General features: G+C 43.7%; 1 protein-coding gene across 4 annotated transcripts in view; it reads right to left on the reverse strand.

Moving 5' to 3' along the window:
* Nucleotides 1-16,388, reverse strand: part of LOC121280888 (atrial natriuretic peptide-converting enzyme-like) — a 308,072-nt gene that overhangs the window by 79,145 nt on the left and 212,539 nt on the right. For all 4 annotated transcript variants that reach the window (XM_041193245.1, XM_041193240.1, XM_041193253.1 and 1 more), the window contains exons 7-8: nt 10,398-10,505; nt 6,176-6,286 (exon numbers count right to left, since the gene is read on the reverse strand). In XM_041193245.1, coding sequence (XP_041049179.1) covers nt 6,176-6,286; nt 10,398-10,505 — 219 coding nt within the window. The remainder of the gene's footprint in view (nt 1-6,175; nt 6,287-10,397; nt 10,506-16,388) is intronic.

A 16,388-nucleotide genomic window follows, 5' to 3' on the forward strand; every position in this document is an offset into this window, starting at 1 on the left:
CAACCATTACTCTTTGTTTCCTGTTACAAAGCCAACCTTTTATCCAGTTTGCCACATTATCCTGAATCCCATGGGCTTTTACTTTCCTGAACAATCTGCCATGTGGGACCTTGTCAAATGCCTTGATAAAACCATGTACACAACATCCACTGCACTACCTTCATCAACCCTTCTTGTCACTTCCTCAAAGAATTCAATCAAATTTGTGAGGCAAGACCTTCCTTTAACATTTCCATGCTGACCATCCCGGACTAGTCCATGCCTTTCCACATGACAGTTAATCCTATCTCTCAGGATTGATTCTACTAATTTGCTCACCACCGATATAAGACTAACTGGCCTATAAATGTTTGGCATTTCCTTTGATCCCTTTTTAAACAATGGAACTACATTTGCATTTCTCCAGTCCTCCGGTACCTCCCCTGTATCTAGTGAAGATTGGAAAATCATCCTCAGAGCATCTGCTATCTCCTCCCTGACTTCCTTCAGCAGCCTCGCAAACAATCCATCTGGCCCTGGTGACTTATCAACTTTCAAGGATTTCAACCCTTCGAGTACTTCCTCTCTCTTTATGACTATCCCGTCCAATACCTCACAGTGTTCCTCCTAGACTACTGTATCTACATCCTCCTTTCCCTTGTAAACATGGAGACAAAATATTCACACAAAACCCTTCCCACAGCCTCTGCATCTACACACAAGTTTCCATCTTCATCTCTGATAGGCCCCACTTTTTCCTTAACTAACCTTTTAGCATTAATGTATTGGTAAAGCATCTTTGGGTTATCTTTAACTTCACTTGTTAATCTTTTTTCATGCCCTCTCTTTGATTTCCATATTTCCTTTTTTACTTCGTCCCTGCACTTCCTCTATTCATCTAGGCTATCTGCAGTGCTTAGTTCTTTGTGCCTATTATATGCTTTCTTTTTCTGTTTGATCTTCCCCTATTTTCCTCTAGATAACCAGGAGGGGTCTAGATTTGGCAGTACCAATCTTATTTTTGTAGGGGACATGTCTACTTTGCAATTAAGATCTCACTTTTCAGTGCTTCCCACTAGTTTTCCACTGTTTTATCCTCCAGCAGTGCTGTCCAGTCCACCTCAGCCAAGTCCCTTCTCATTTCTACAAAATTTGCCTTCCCCCAGTTCAAGACTTTTACTCCTGCCCTATCTCTGTCCTTTTCCATGGTAATGCTAAATCTAACTGAATTGTGATCACTGTCCCCGATATGGTCGCCAACTGTCACTTCACCCACTTGTCCTTCTTCGTCCCCCAAGACAATGTCAAGAGTTGGGTTTGTCACTAATTGGTTGAAAAAATTCTCCTGGATACACTGCATGAATTTTTCTCCCTCAGTGCCTCTTATATTGTTTGAATCCCAGTTGATACTAGGAAAGTTGAAGTCTCCTACTATTATTGCCCTCTTGTTCTTACAAGCAGAAATTTGCCTACATATTTGTTCTTCTATCTCCCTTTCACTATTTGGGGGTCTGTAGTATACTCCCAGTAGTGTGACTGTCCCTTTTTTTATTTCTAAGCTCAATCCATAAAGCCTCATATGTTGACCCATTTAGTATATCATCCCCTCTCACAACTGAAATTGATTCTTTAACCATTAGTGCCACCCCCCACCCTTTTTAATCTCCTACTCCATCGTGTCTGAAGACTATAACCAGCGATATTAAGCTGCCAGTTTTGTCCCTCCTTTAGACAGGTCTTCGTTATAGCAATGACATCCTGCTGCCATGTGTCTACCTGTGACTTTAACTCATCTACCTTGTTTGTAATACTCCTTGCATTGAAGTATAAACAGTTTAACTCCGTCAATTTCCCTTGCTGGACACTTTTTAAACTTTGCTTCTCCTATAACTTCATGTCTATCACAACGTCCCTGTTCTACCTCCATTTTTCTGATCTGAACCTGACCTATCTGATGCTTCTCCTGAGATCCCATCCCCCTGCCACACTAGTTTAAATACTCACCAACAGAACTAGCAAAAGCCCCCACAAGGACACTGGTCCCAGCTCTGCCTTGGTGCAGCCCGTCTGGTTTGTACGTGTTCCCCCTTCCCCAGAACCGGTCCCAGTGCCTCAAGAATCTGAATCCCTCCCGGCTACACCATCTCTCCAGCCACGTGTTCATTTGGTCTAACCTCTTATTCCTGCTCTCGCTAGCACGTGGAACTGGGAGTAATCCTGAGATGACTACATTTGAGGTCCTGCATTTTAATTTATCTCCTAACTTCCTGTACTGAGCTTGCAGGTGCGCATCCCTTAGTTACCTATGTCGTTGGTACCAATGTGTCCCACAACCACTGGCTGCTTACCTTCCCTCCCCAGAATGGCCTGCAGCTGCTTCGTGACATCCTGGACCCTGGCACCAGGGAGGCAACATACCATCCTTGATTCACATTTGCGGCCACAGAAGCATCTGTCTGTGCCCCTAACCATTGAATCCCCTATCTCTATAGCCCTGCCACTTGTTTTCCTCCCTCCCCTCTGAGGAGCAGAGCCACCCATGGTGCCGTGAACTTGGCTGTTGCTGCTTCCCCCTGAGAGACCATCCCCCCAACAGTATCCAAAGTGGTAAACCTGTTAAAGAGGGGGATAACCACAGGGGACTCCTGCACTACCTTCCTGAGTCTTTTACTGTTCCTGATGGTCACCCATTCCCTTTCTGCCTGTGTAATCTTCACCTGCGGTGTGATCACCTCGCTAAACGTGCTAATCCACGACTTGCTCAGCATCGCGGATGTTCCACACTGAGTCCACCCGCAGCTCCAGCTCCAAAATCTGGTTAGCTAGAAGCTGCATTTGGACACACCTTCCGCACACATAGTCACCAGGGACGCTGGAAGCGTCCCTCATTTCCCACATCCTGCAGGAGGAGCATATCACGGGTCTGAGTTCTCCTGCCATGATGTCCTTCTTAATTAAGCTAGTTACTCCCTTAAAAAATACGCGAGCTCAGGGCCTTATTTATGTTTGCTAGGAACCTTGTTTCTTGACTAATTATACCTGTGCAGTATTTTAGCTCCTACCTCAGTATTAAGCAATGAATTTAATAGATTGAAAAAAAAACTCACCAGGATTTACTCACCAATCAGCTGCTTTTTTAAAAAATCCACTTCCATAAGAGTGTGCCTTGCAGGTCTGGTGCACTCCTGAAGGTACTGCCTCTCTCTTTTTTTGGGGTTCGAGGAGGAGGGAGGGATGGAAACACTACAGCCATGTAATGTTTGGGGCTATTCTGTTCTTTGACAGTGGGTCCTCCTCGATCCCCTACTGAGTTGTGGTGACTGCACTTTCTCCCAGAATGCTTCTCAGTCACTTCTCACTGCTGCCCTCTGTTGGGTGCTCTTCCTCCTGTTGAGTGCAAGGGTCCTTCTCCTCAAACCCCTTCTGAGTTGCGATGACTGCGCTGACTGCTCCCAGAATGCTTCTCAGTCACTTCTCACTACCGCCCTCTGTTGGATGCTCTTCCTCCTGTTGAGTGCAAGGATCCTTCTCCTTGATCCCCTTCTGAGTTGCGGTGACTATGCTGACTTCTCCCAGAATGCTTCTCAGTCACTTCTCACTGCCGCCCTCTGTTGGACCCACTACTTACCAAACATTTCTCTCCCTTGTAGCCTCTACTGATGCAGCAGGGCAAGATCACTCTCTGAAGATTTAAGAAGTTGGATAGCAAAGAAAAAATGCAAAGAGCACCTTTTCCCCTCTGTTCCAAATTCTCACTGTGCACCAAATTGCCAACACCCACACACACTCTGGCTGTGTCTGACTCAGGATGAGGTCTCTCCCCTGCTCGTGTGCAAGCACACTATCTTCCCGAGAATCTCATCCCCATCCGCACTGACCTCCCAACCTCGTCTTTCCCACCCCCAGGGTCGATATCTGCCTCTGAGACCCCAACAAACCCCCTCACTGTCCCTTCTACCGCTACTAACACACCTTCCCCCTCTGGCTCCCTCTGCCCTCTCTCATATTCACTATTCCCACCTACCACGCCCACCCTCACTTCACTCCCCAGGAGGCAGTCATCGACTCTACAGACCCCTCCCTTGCATGTTCGCCTGGACATCCCCCCCACTTACTCCTTCCTGCACCCTTACTCCTTCCTCCTCCCCGGATTCCTTCCTCCCCCCCACCCCCCCGCCAGACTCCTTCCTCCACCCTTACTTCTTCCTCCCTTCTCCCCCCGGACTCCTTTCCCCATCCAAACCCCCTCCCCCCTCCAAACTCCTTCCACCCGTACAGACTCCCTCTTCTCCACACCAACCCCCCCCCCCACCCCAGGCTCCTCCCTCCTCCCTCGGACTCCTTACTCTACCCTTATCCTTTCCTCTCCCTGGACTCCTGCCCTTCTCTGAACTCCTTCCTCTCCCTGAAGTCCTTCCCCTCTCCAACTTCCTTCCCTTACACTTTCCTCCCTCCTTACACCTATCTCCTCAGTTGCCACATTCTCCCCCGTTACACCCTCCTTGCCCCATATTGCCTTCCCCAACCTCTCCTGTCCTCCCGACACCATCGTTTCCCCCCTCCCAATCTCATCCCCCTCACACCCCTCTCACCCCAGTACACCTTCTTCTTCCAGTCAAACCTACACCTTGGACTCCACCCTCTCGATGATCATTCATGGCACACCGTGGCCAACACACTGATGTCCCGAAGCAGACCCCAGGCCTCAACAGTGTCCTTCCACCTTCCGTGAGCTGCTTGTTAGGGGGCTATGTCCATGAGGAGCAACTAACATGTGATGCACATGTTCCTCCAGGGTCTGGTACCTGTAGGGCTCCAGCATCATCTGCCCCTCAGATGTCCAGGATGTGACCAAGGCCTTAACGGTAAGTGCCCACTTCTGTCAAGACGTGTTCTGGGCCGACATGTTTTCTCGCAGACTTGGGTGGTAAATTTGACATGGGGGGATGGTTCCAGCAAGTAGGGCTTTAATTAGATGCAGATGTATTAAAATGACATTCTCAACGGTGGCAGGAAAGGTGGCCTGGAATTGACAGTTGGAGAGGATGATCGCAAACTGGTTTCACGACAACATGAAACTGATTTTTGACCTTCCTGCCACATTGTCTGCTCACGCCTGCCATGACACTCGATGCCAATAGAGGCCGAAAATTCCAGCCATAGTTTACATATCGGAACTAAATCCTGTGGAAGTAAAACTTCAAAAGTCAATTTGCTTGTGGTAATTGATTGCCATTGGATGAGCAGAACATTTAAATTCGTCTTTCAATTTCTACAAGCTCAATCAATTCTGGGATGCCTCAATAAGATGATGGAATGAAATTCCTCACCCTTACTGGGGTGGACACCAATGTTGCACCAAAACGGTGCAGGCATCAACCTAAAAGATGGAAATACGGTTAATCCCAGTGAATTGGACACTGTTTGCAAGAAGATTTTCCCTACTACACTTCGGCACTGCTATGATCCACCAGAAATTTGAGGACTAATATGTCAAGGGCAGACTTGGCTTAGTTTTGGCACCCTGTCAAAAGTCCACTGCCACTCATTAATTAGGTCGGCACAGGAAGAACAGCATACCCAGCAAGCATCAACTAGAGAAAATTAGGCCAAATATAAAATACTGATTCCCTGAAAACAAGGTAGTTTATCTGGGTAGTTTTTTCTTTAACCTCACTGATGACTTATTATTTGCCCACTTTTGGTTTAGTTAAACGATACATATCCAGCTTTTATTTACAACATTTTATTTAAAATTGACACCCTTAAGTTTGTTCTTTCCAGCAGGAAGATCCTAATCAGCTCAGCACTTTGTTTATATTACATTATCTAATTAATTAGTCAGCCCATCATGTATTATACATTAAGATGTATTGTACGTTTGACACAAACTATGTTGTTTGGCTTTTCATAACATATATATATATGTTCATAGAACATGATTATATATTTAATTTGCATTAATATTGTGTTGCATGAATACAAATATAGAAAGTAGGTTAAAGCAATGCTTACATGATGTTAGTCATAAAATTTTGTTCCTTATTTAAGATTTCCCTGTGAAACAGTTCAAGTACACAAATCCTTCCTTATGTACCACGAGGGACCAACAGGGTTCCGGATACGCTTCCCAATTTATTCCCAAGTTCTTGACTTACTGATAAGCTATAACATTCATGGTGAATTGATGACTTACAGCAGTTAACCTCATCAGACCTGTCCATGCAGTCGTGGTCCCCATCACATACCCAGGACTTAAGGACACATCTGCCATCTCCACATCTGAAATGAAGCTCTGGATTGCACTCTGTAAAACAACAAGTGGTTAAGGAAGTCAAGAGATTGTGACACAGCTCATTGCAAGTTAACTTGGGGCAAAAACAGAGCCCTATTCCTTTCTAAGCCAGACTACATAATGAATGCTGTTTTGTTTAATATCAAATCTTTCTGGAGTTTAAATTATATGGCCAATTTGACAAATGACATGCAATGCCTCAATTTCCTTTCCTGAAGTACTTGGTCTTGCTATATTACTGCTCTGGTGATACCAGCAACATTCTTATAGGTGGTTAGTCTTTGCATGTAAGCCAAGGTTCTAAATCCCAGCAAGCCATTTCACCATTAAGGGCATCCTATTAACACCCATGTAACTTGCACTTTCCAGCAAGGGTTGGTGGATGGTAATCAGCTCAATGTCAAACTAAGCTGTACAACTCAGAAGGTCCCAGGTTATCCCTGTTTTCACTTATTTACCAGATTCTACAATCGCCCACAGTGCCATTAAGCTAGAGGAAGGAAAATAGGTCAGACTTTCAATCTGATCCACTGTGCCATCAAGGGAATATATGATCCACATTTAATGAACTTAAACTCAGACCCAAAATAGTAAATGCATATAAATGGGTAAAATTGACAAAGGATGTGCAGTATCTCTGCTACTGTTTCACCTGCAGCTATCTGTCCCAGTCCCATTTCCCTGGTCTTATCCCAAATCTCTTTATATTTTTCCTATTCTAAGACTAGGGGCATAGCATCAGAATAAGGAGTTGCATATTTAAGTTGGACATAAACTGGAATTTCTTCTCTCTGTAGGTTGTGATTCTTTGGAATCCTCTACCCCTGAGAGCAGTGGAGGCTGAGTCATTGAATATATTCAAGGCTGAGTTAGAAACATCCTTGAAATATAGGGGAGCCAAGAATTATGGGGAATAAGAAGGAAAGGAATGAAACTGGACGGACCATCCAGCATCGACCTAGGCACCGGAAATGACAACGGCAATCTCAGCCCTGTCAACCCTGCAAAGTCCTCCTTACTAACATCTGGGGCTAGTGCCAAAATTGGGAGAACTGTCTCACAGACTAGTCAAGCAACAGCCTGACAGTCATACTCATGGAATCATACCTGGCAGATAATGTTCCAGACACCACCATCACCATCCTTGGGTATGTTCTGTCCCACTGGCAGGACAGACCCAGCAGAGGTGGCGGCACAGTGATATACAGTTGGGAGGGAGTTGCCCTGGGAGTCTTCAACATCGACTCCGGACCCCATGAAGTCTCATGACATCAGGTCAAACATGGGCAATGAAACCACCTGCTGATTATCACATACTACCCTCCCTCAGCTGATGAATCAGTGCTCCTCCATGCTGAACACCACTTGGAGGAAGCACTGAGAGTGGAAAGGGCACAGAATGTACTTTGGGTGGGGTACTTCGATGTCCATTACCAAGAGTGGCTCAGTAGCACCACTATTGATCAAGCTGGCCAAGTCCTAAATGACATAGCTGCTAGATTAGGTCTGCGGCAGGTGGTGAGGCAACTAACAAGAGAGGAAAACATACTTGACCTCATCCTCACCAACCTACCTGCCGCAGATGCATCTGTCCATGACAGTATCGGTAGGAGTGACCACCGCACAGTTGTTGTGGAGATGACGACCCGCCTTCACGTAGAGGATACCCTCCCTCGTGTTGTGTGACAATATCACCGTGCTAAATGGATAGATTTTGAACAGATCTAGCAACTCAAGACAGGGCATCCATGAGTTGCTGAGGGCCATCAGCAGCAGCAGAATTGTACTTGAACACAATCAGTAACCTCATGGCCCGGCATATCCCCCAGTCTATCATTACCATCAAGCCAGGGGATCAACCCTGGTTCAATGAAGAGTGCAGGAGGGCATGCCAGGAGCAGCACCAGGCATACCTAAAAATGAGGTGTCAACCTGGTGAAGCTATAACGCAGGACTACTTGCGCACCAAGCAGCATAAGTAGCAAGTGATAGACAGGCTAAGCGATGCCACAACCAACAGATTAGATCTAAGCTCTGCAGTCCTGTCACATCCAGTCGTGAATGGTGGTGGACAATTAAAACAACTCACTGGAGGAGGAGGCTCCTTAAATATCCTCATCCTCAATGATGGAGGAGCCCAGCACATTAGTGCAAAAGATGAGGCTGAAGTGTTTAGCCCACATCCCGTGAATAAATTTTTAAAAAGTGAAGTAGAGGCCAAGATCAGATCAACCATCTTCAGCTGCTACTTCATAGAACTGGACAACATTCAAGGCTTGGACTAATAAGTGGCAAGTATCATTCGCAACACAAAAAATATCAGGCAATGGCCCTCTCCAATAAGAGAGAATCTAACTATCTCTCCTTGACATTAAATGGCATTACCATAACTGAAATCCAAGCCATCTACACCCTGGGGGTTACTATTGACCCAAAACTTAACTGCACTAGCCAAATAAATACTGTGGCTACAAGAGCAGGTCAGAGGCCAAGTAACTCATCCTCAGACCCTCAAAGCCCCATCCACCATCTACAAGGCACAAGTCAGGAGTGTGATGGAATACTCTCCACTTGCCTGGATGAGTGCAGCTGTAACAACACTTAAGAAGCTCAACGCCATCCAGGACAAAGCAGCTTAGTTGATCAGCACCACATCCACCACATTAACTATTCATTCCTTCCACCACCATTACACAGTGACAGCAGTCTGTACCATCTACAAATTGCACTGCAGCAACTCACCAAGGCTCCTTCGACAGCAATTTCCAAGACCTTTACCACCTAGCAGGACAAGGGCAACAGCGCTTGGGAACACCACCACCTGCAAGTTCCCCTCCAAGACATACACCATCCTGACTTGTTACGATATTACCATTCCTTCACTGTCGCTGGGTCAAAATCCTGGAGCTCCCTTCCTAACAGCACTGTGGGTGTACCTACTGCAGCAATTCAAGAAGGCAGTTCACATTTCTTGATAGAATTTTAAAAAATCCTTTTAAATGATGTTATAGTTTCCTTGTCAAATCATTTTTGATAAAGTATTATTTAATTATCCCAGTTTTTTATTTTATTTTAATAACCCCAGTGCGAGAAACTATTTCATTCTTTAAGATGGTTCATTTGTATCCCTTATTACTGATTCAGTCCATATTTATATATATTGACTGACTCGGCAGCACAACATCAAATGGGAGAACTTTGTCATGAGGGAAATAAAATCTGAAATCTTTTAGGTAAACCTTTAGCTAAACATTTTGTTCAGTGTTTGGTTTGGACCTTTTTCCTTAGAATGAAAATTAACTTAAGTTACAAGTTGCACTGCTCCACAGTAGACTAACAAGTGATTCAGAATATTTGACTGAATGGTTTTGTTAGTTTGTAAACTGCTGATGTTCCCTATTTTTAGAACGTAGTAGCGACTTATTTTATTCTCTGTATTTTGAAATTGGCAAAGGTCTGTTAGTTCTCAGATTTTCAATGTCAACTTAAGCATGTTTGATTCTTTGCGGATTCAGTAATATGCATTAGGTAATAATTTAAGACTGCAGCTGAATTCATGCACCAATTAGAATCCCTGTAAATTAATTTCTGACACCGTGCTGATATGTATAAAATTTTATCATGTCCTTCCATAATACCTTTTCTCAAATTCCAATGTAATGGCTAAGGTAGCTTAAAGAGGAAGGCCTAGAAATTTGTCCATGCAACATCCATTTTTTGGGCATTACGTGGCCTCCTAAGACCTCAACAGGCGATCATGAAAAGCACACTCATTGAAAGCCGGAAGTACACCACCTTCAATATTGATGAAAACCAAAAAAATCTATGTACAGTGCCCACAACTAAAACAGGTGTTTGCCCATTATTTGCATATGCAAAGAGACCTAAAGTGGTTTGACCTGAGGAATCAGCTGCATTCAGGATGGTTCTTAATGCAAGGGCAGGCTGAATGGCCTGTTTCTGCTATGTACTGTGTAATTCAAGGTTATTTCACTACAAAGTACTATGGACGTTATTAGCAGCCTGTTGTAATTTACAGTATAAACAACAATTCAAACAGTCAAATTTAGTGATAGCTGATTTCTGATTCAAAATATAATTTTAGATGCCATGCTCGACTTACCACAGCTCAGTTCATCGCTCAGGTCCCCACAGTCATCGTAACCGTCACATGTGTTATTATAGTAGATGCATTTGCCAGTGCCACATTGAAACTGCTCTTGACTACAGGCTGCAACAGGAAACCAAAGATACAACCAGGGATAAAATGGGAAACGTGAATGAAACAACGGCTTAGAAATTCATTACGTTAAATCTGTCTTATAGTTGTAAAATGGTCACAAGTGTCCAATATGGCAGGTTTCATGCACGTGCACATTCTGAGCCAGAAGCAGCCGCCTGCCCATGATCAATCCACTAAGAGCCAGCAACACTAGCATATTCGATTTTATAGAAAGGCTAGACACCCAGAATTGCACATAACTATACATATCAGTGAGGCTATGTACCTCTATGTGTCTACAAAAACAATTTAGATTGATATTATGCCTTTAACACAGTAAAATGTCCCCCGGTGTTACTAAATATCCCACTAATATGCACTGTCAATGTTTCTGTTAAGCTGCTCAGGTGCATGGCCATGCAGCAGCTCTGTACATGGACCATGCACTGAAGATCTGGTCACGCACAATAACTACATTTTAAAGGGAACATTGTACATTGTATGCTTTTAGTTTCCTTGTGGATCAGGAGGACCAGAAATAACCTCAGTCCCACAAGGGAACCAATGGCTTCCTCTGCCCTGGGTTCCCCCTCCCCTCCCATGACCAGGCTCTTGTGCTGGAGCACTTACTTTATTCTCCGTACTATTCGCTTGGGTTCCCAGTGGCAGCCTCTTACTGTCTGATTTTAATGGCCAGGAAACTGCTTCCTGGCAACTTTACTGGGAATTTAGATCAAGATGTTTGCAAAACTGCATTTTAATGAAGCCCAGCCATGAGGAGCAGTTGAACCTTCATATGGTACTGCAACTTCCAGATGATCCAGCCACATTTTTGCCATGATCCTCTTTGGAAGTTAAGTTCAAGTCCTGAAAATCGGCTTAAAACACTGAAGTTTGCCTGTCCGAATAATGGCCACTTTGGTGAAGTCTTGTTTGCCTCAGTTTGTATAACCCAGAATTTAATCATTTAACCCAGCATGCCCCCTGTGACTTAAAACGCTCTATTCAAAGTCTGAGGCCTAGGAATCTTAACGATTAACAAGTTATCAGCTACTTCATGATTGGCACAAATAGACATCCAAAACACTGTATGCCTGTTCAAAATTTCAATGCCACAGACTTTGGTAAGTGTTAAGCATTAAATTATCATCTTACTTGAATAGTTTAGAGTTAAAACAAAACTAGTAAGCTGAACACTGTTAAAAGTCACCCACTCTGGGTTTTATATGATAACCAAGGTCATATTTATGAGACATTTTCAGTAATAATTAATGAAGGTTGTAAAAGGCATAAAACAAAAAGGCAGAAAATGATAGAAACACTCAGAAGGTCATGTGCTAGGGTTACTCTCCACAGATTCCGCCTGGCCTGCTGAGCGTTTCCAGCATTTTCAGCATCTGTTGCTTCTAGTCTTTTGTTGTTAAAAGTGTGGATAAACATCAACCTAATAAGAAGGTGCCTATTTGAGAAAAATTTGCAATGGCTGAAGCTTCCTGTTGGGATATTGGCATTAGTAGTTCATGGTACAAAGAATATAGCTTTCCCAGTTGCAGTATTAGAACCAAAGAAAAGTTACAGTGCAGAGAGAGGCCATTCAGCCCATCATGTCTGCACTAGCCAAAAAAAGAGAGAAAAATAGAAACAAGGCGCTCATTTTAATCCCACTTTCTAGCACTCGGTCCATAGCCTTGCAAGTTACAGCACTTCAGGTGCAGAACCAGGTACCTTTTAAAAGAGTTGACTGCCTCACCACCAATTCAGGCAGTGAGTTCCAGATGCCCACTGCCCTCTGGATAAAAAAATATTTTCCTCATGTCCCCTCTAAATCTTCCAACAATCCATGCCCCCTGGTAAATGACCCCTCAGCTCGGGGAAACAGATCTTTCCTATCTACACTATCTAGACCCCTCATCGTTTTGTACACCTCAATTAGGTCACCCCTCAGCCTCCTCTTCTAAGAAAAACAACCCTAGCCTATCCAATCTCTACTCGTAGCTGCAATTTTCATTCCTTGGCAACATTCTTGTAAATCATTTCTGCGCTCTCTCCAGAGCAATTATGTCCTTCCTCTAAAATGGTGACCAGAACTGTACCCAAACTTCCAGTTGTGGCCTAACCTGCATTTTATACAATTCCATCATTACATCCCTGCTTTTGTATTCATACCTCATCCAGTAAAGGAAAGCATTCCATATGCCTTCTTTACCACCTTATCCACCTGTCCTGACACCTTTAGGGACCTGTGAACATGCACTCCAAGGTTTCTTACTTCCTCAACCCCTCTCAAAATCCTCCCGTTTATTCTGTTGCTTTGTTTTCCCTCCCCAAATGCATTACCTCACACTTTTTCAGATTGAATTCCATTTGCCACTTTTCTGCCCACTCAACCAATGGATTTTTATCCTAACCCCTTCTTGGGACAATCCCAGATCCTGGCTACCTCTCAAATGATTCCTCTTAACTTTAGGTTGAGAAAAACGGATCCCAAAAATACTAAATGCATCTAAAGGACTGGTCCATTTCTACCCAAAGGATGGGAGCTAGCCAAGAGTATTACTGTCCTCTAGATCATATTTTTAACAAGTTTAAGACAGATTATAAGATATACATATTTATATATTTATGTGTGTTGTAAGGGTGGCCGAGTTGCTACTATTGATGATAGAACTGATCAGCAGGCCCTTCTTGGGTGGAAACATTAAGTTTATTTACTATATACTCAGCAGCAACTACGTATGTGCTTTCAACTACAACTCTACCTCTAAACTGACTGTTGAGCTACTCTCCTATTGGTTGCTACAGATCATGTGATCTTCCTTAACAACTATTATTCTTAATGATACATTATACACTAAGTAAAACCTTAATTACTACATTCCTCCCCCTTTAACTCGGCTATACCTATATTTACAAGTACATATTTTTCAAGACAACATAATATTTACATTAGGTAAGGAATTTACAAATTCAGTCTTTCAGGTGGCTTCCTGACACATGTGGAATGTTGCAGCTCTACAATTTCAGCTTCTTTGTCAGGAACCTCCTTTTCCAGAGTTGCCTGAACATCAGGTGCTTTGGTGGGCACTTGCAGTTCTGTATCCTCAACTCTTACAGGAATATCAGCCATGTCAGTCCTGGGTTGAGTATCCTCAATAGGAAACGCAGACTCGTCATGGTCACTGGTGGAACCATATCTTGGTGATTTGTCTCTCTGTTCCTTAAATAATCCACATGTTTACAGATGATCTAACCTTCCACCTCCACATGGTAAGAAAGAGGTCCAGTCACTGCACTTATTTCACCCAGTAACCACTTTGGTCCTTCTCCGAAGTTCTTCACATATACCGGCTCTCCCACGGTAAATTTCCTCTTGTGACTAGGTCAGTAGTGTCTAGTTGTCTGCCTTCCCTGACTCCTTTCAACCTTCCCCTCTAAATTCACCATTAATAAGCTCAATCTCATCCTGAGACAGTGTTTCAACAATAACTCCGCAGATGTGACAACTGTTGTTGTGTGAGGGGTAGTCCCGTAATGAAAAAAAAAGTGTGCTAGTTTAGTTGACAAAGAATCGCTAGTTAGTGTTTTCATGCTTGTCTTGAACATTTGAACTCCCCTTCCAGCCAGTCCGTTTGAGGAAGGGTGGTATGGTGCAGTTTTTGCATGAGTGATACCGTTGAGGCTGATAAACCGTTGAAACTCATCACTTGTAAATGCCATGCCGTTATCAGAAACAACTACTTCTGGTAGTCCGTGAATGGCAAAACTCTGGCACAGCTTCTCAATTGTAATGGCCGACGTTGGTGACTTCACCTCATATATGTCCAACCATTTCAAATGGGCATCGACAATTGTTCCCAGGAAAGGTCCAACATAGTCAATGTGTAACTGCACCCAGGGTCTACCTGGCCACTCCCATGGGTATAATGGAGCTGTCACTAACAATTTTTGCAGTTGCTGACATTGCACACAGTGTTTTACTGAACTCTATTTCACCATTCATCCCAGGCCACCATAGATAGCTGTGTGATATGGTCTTCATTCAGGAAATTCCTGGATGGACACTGTGTAGTTTAATTAAATGTGGCTCCCTTCCCTTTGGAGGAACTATCACTCATGCTCCCCACAATAAGATGCCATCCTGGCTGGTTATTTCACATCTTCTGTTGAAGTACGGTTTCATTTATTCAGATACGTGCTCCAGTGACCATGTAGCACTTGTTCCATACGTGAGATAGGATTGGGTTCTGTCTTGTCCAGTCTCTAATCTGTCGAGCACATACCGACGAGGAATCTAAGAAATTTAACAGTAAGACAAGTTCCTGTGGAACGGGGACGTGCTCATCATTTTCTTGTAAAGGCAAGTGACTAAGGGCATCAGCATTTGTGATGTGATTGCCAGGCCTTTGTACAAAGGTGTATTCGTATGCTGCCAGAATTAAAGCCCAATTAGTATTCCTGTATCTTCTTTCTACTTGCCACCTTCTTTCTAGTGCAGACTTTACTCTTGGCCTTCTTTTTGACTTCATTGTTGGCCAGACTTCTCTCAGATGTAAGCTCAACTTAGAACCATAAAAAAATTACCGCACAGAAGGCCATTCGGCCCATCTTGTCCATGCCAGCCCGAGGACACTCAGGTGCCCTTTCTAATCCCACCTTCCTGCACCCGGCCCATAGCCCTGCAGCTTACAGCACTTAAGGTGCAGATCCAGGTACTTTTTAAAAGAGTTTAGAGTTTCTGCCTCTACCACCAATTTGGGCAGCGAATTCCAGACACCCACTACCTGCTGCATAAAAAAGTTCTTCCTCATGTCCCCCCTACACCTTCTGCCACTTATCTTGAATCTATGTCCCCTGGTTCTAGAATTCGCCACCAAGGGAAACAATTTTATCCTGTCCACTCTATCTATTCCCCTCATAATTTTGTACACCTCAATCAAGTCACCTCTCAGCCTTCTTTGTTCTAAAGAAAATAACCCCAACCTATCCAATCTCTCCTCGTAGCTACACTTTTCTAACCCTGGCAACATTCTTGTAAACCTCCTCTGCACTCTCTCTGGAGCTATTACATCCTTCCTGTACTGCTCAGTGACTGAGTCTCCCAAAATTTCATTATCTGTCTGCTTCCTGGAAAATTCTGCGACTTTTGTTTCCAAAGCCACTTTGGCTTCATTTAGCTGATTTTTCAGCTTTTCCATCTCTTGTTTATCGTTGTTTGCTGCCTCCTGGAAAATTGAACATTGTTATGTCTTCTCTGCCAACTGATTCTTCAATTTATTCAAAGTGCTGAATTCTTTCTGTTTCTCTTCATACTTTTCCAGAGGTACAAACTTTGACCTGAGGGCATCTTGTAGCATGCGAAGGTCTTTCAACAGGTTTTATTTTTCCCTGCGAAGGTTGCTCACCTTATCTCAAACTCTGTCATTAAGCAGGGTCTCTTCAAGTTTCTTCTGCTGTTCTTCCGTGTTTTGTCTTAAGACAGCCTGCATTTCTTCAGGTTGTTGAGGCTTTACACACTCCTTTTTTCAAAAAAGGAACATTTCCAGTTACCTTTTGGAATCTCAGTGGCCAATCACGGTTGATTTCCCTTAGCCAATTTCGCCCCAGAAGGCTTGGTCCTCTGCCTCTCAATACCAACACTGGTAGCTTTGCCGATTGGCTTTCATAACGGCCAGTTACCCTGCTTATGCCGTTTATTTGAATGTCTGCACCTATATATGTTTTGAGTTTAGCAGCTGTTTCTTCTAAACTTAATTGATGTTCACCATTATTCAGATGTCTGAAGCTATGTTCCCCAATTACTCTAGTGGAAGCTCCCATGTCCACTTCCATTCTAACAGGTTTTCCATTTACTTTCACTATGACAAATATTGGTTCTGCCTTTCCAACTTTCAG

This window comes from Carcharodon carcharias, chromosome 1, assembly GCF_017639515.1.
Source record: "Carcharodon carcharias isolate sCarCar2 chromosome 1, sCarCar2.pri, whole genome shotgun sequence".
In the NCBI taxonomy this organism is placed as follows: domain Eukaryota; kingdom Metazoa; phylum Chordata; class Chondrichthyes; order Lamniformes; family Lamnidae; genus Carcharodon; species Carcharodon carcharias.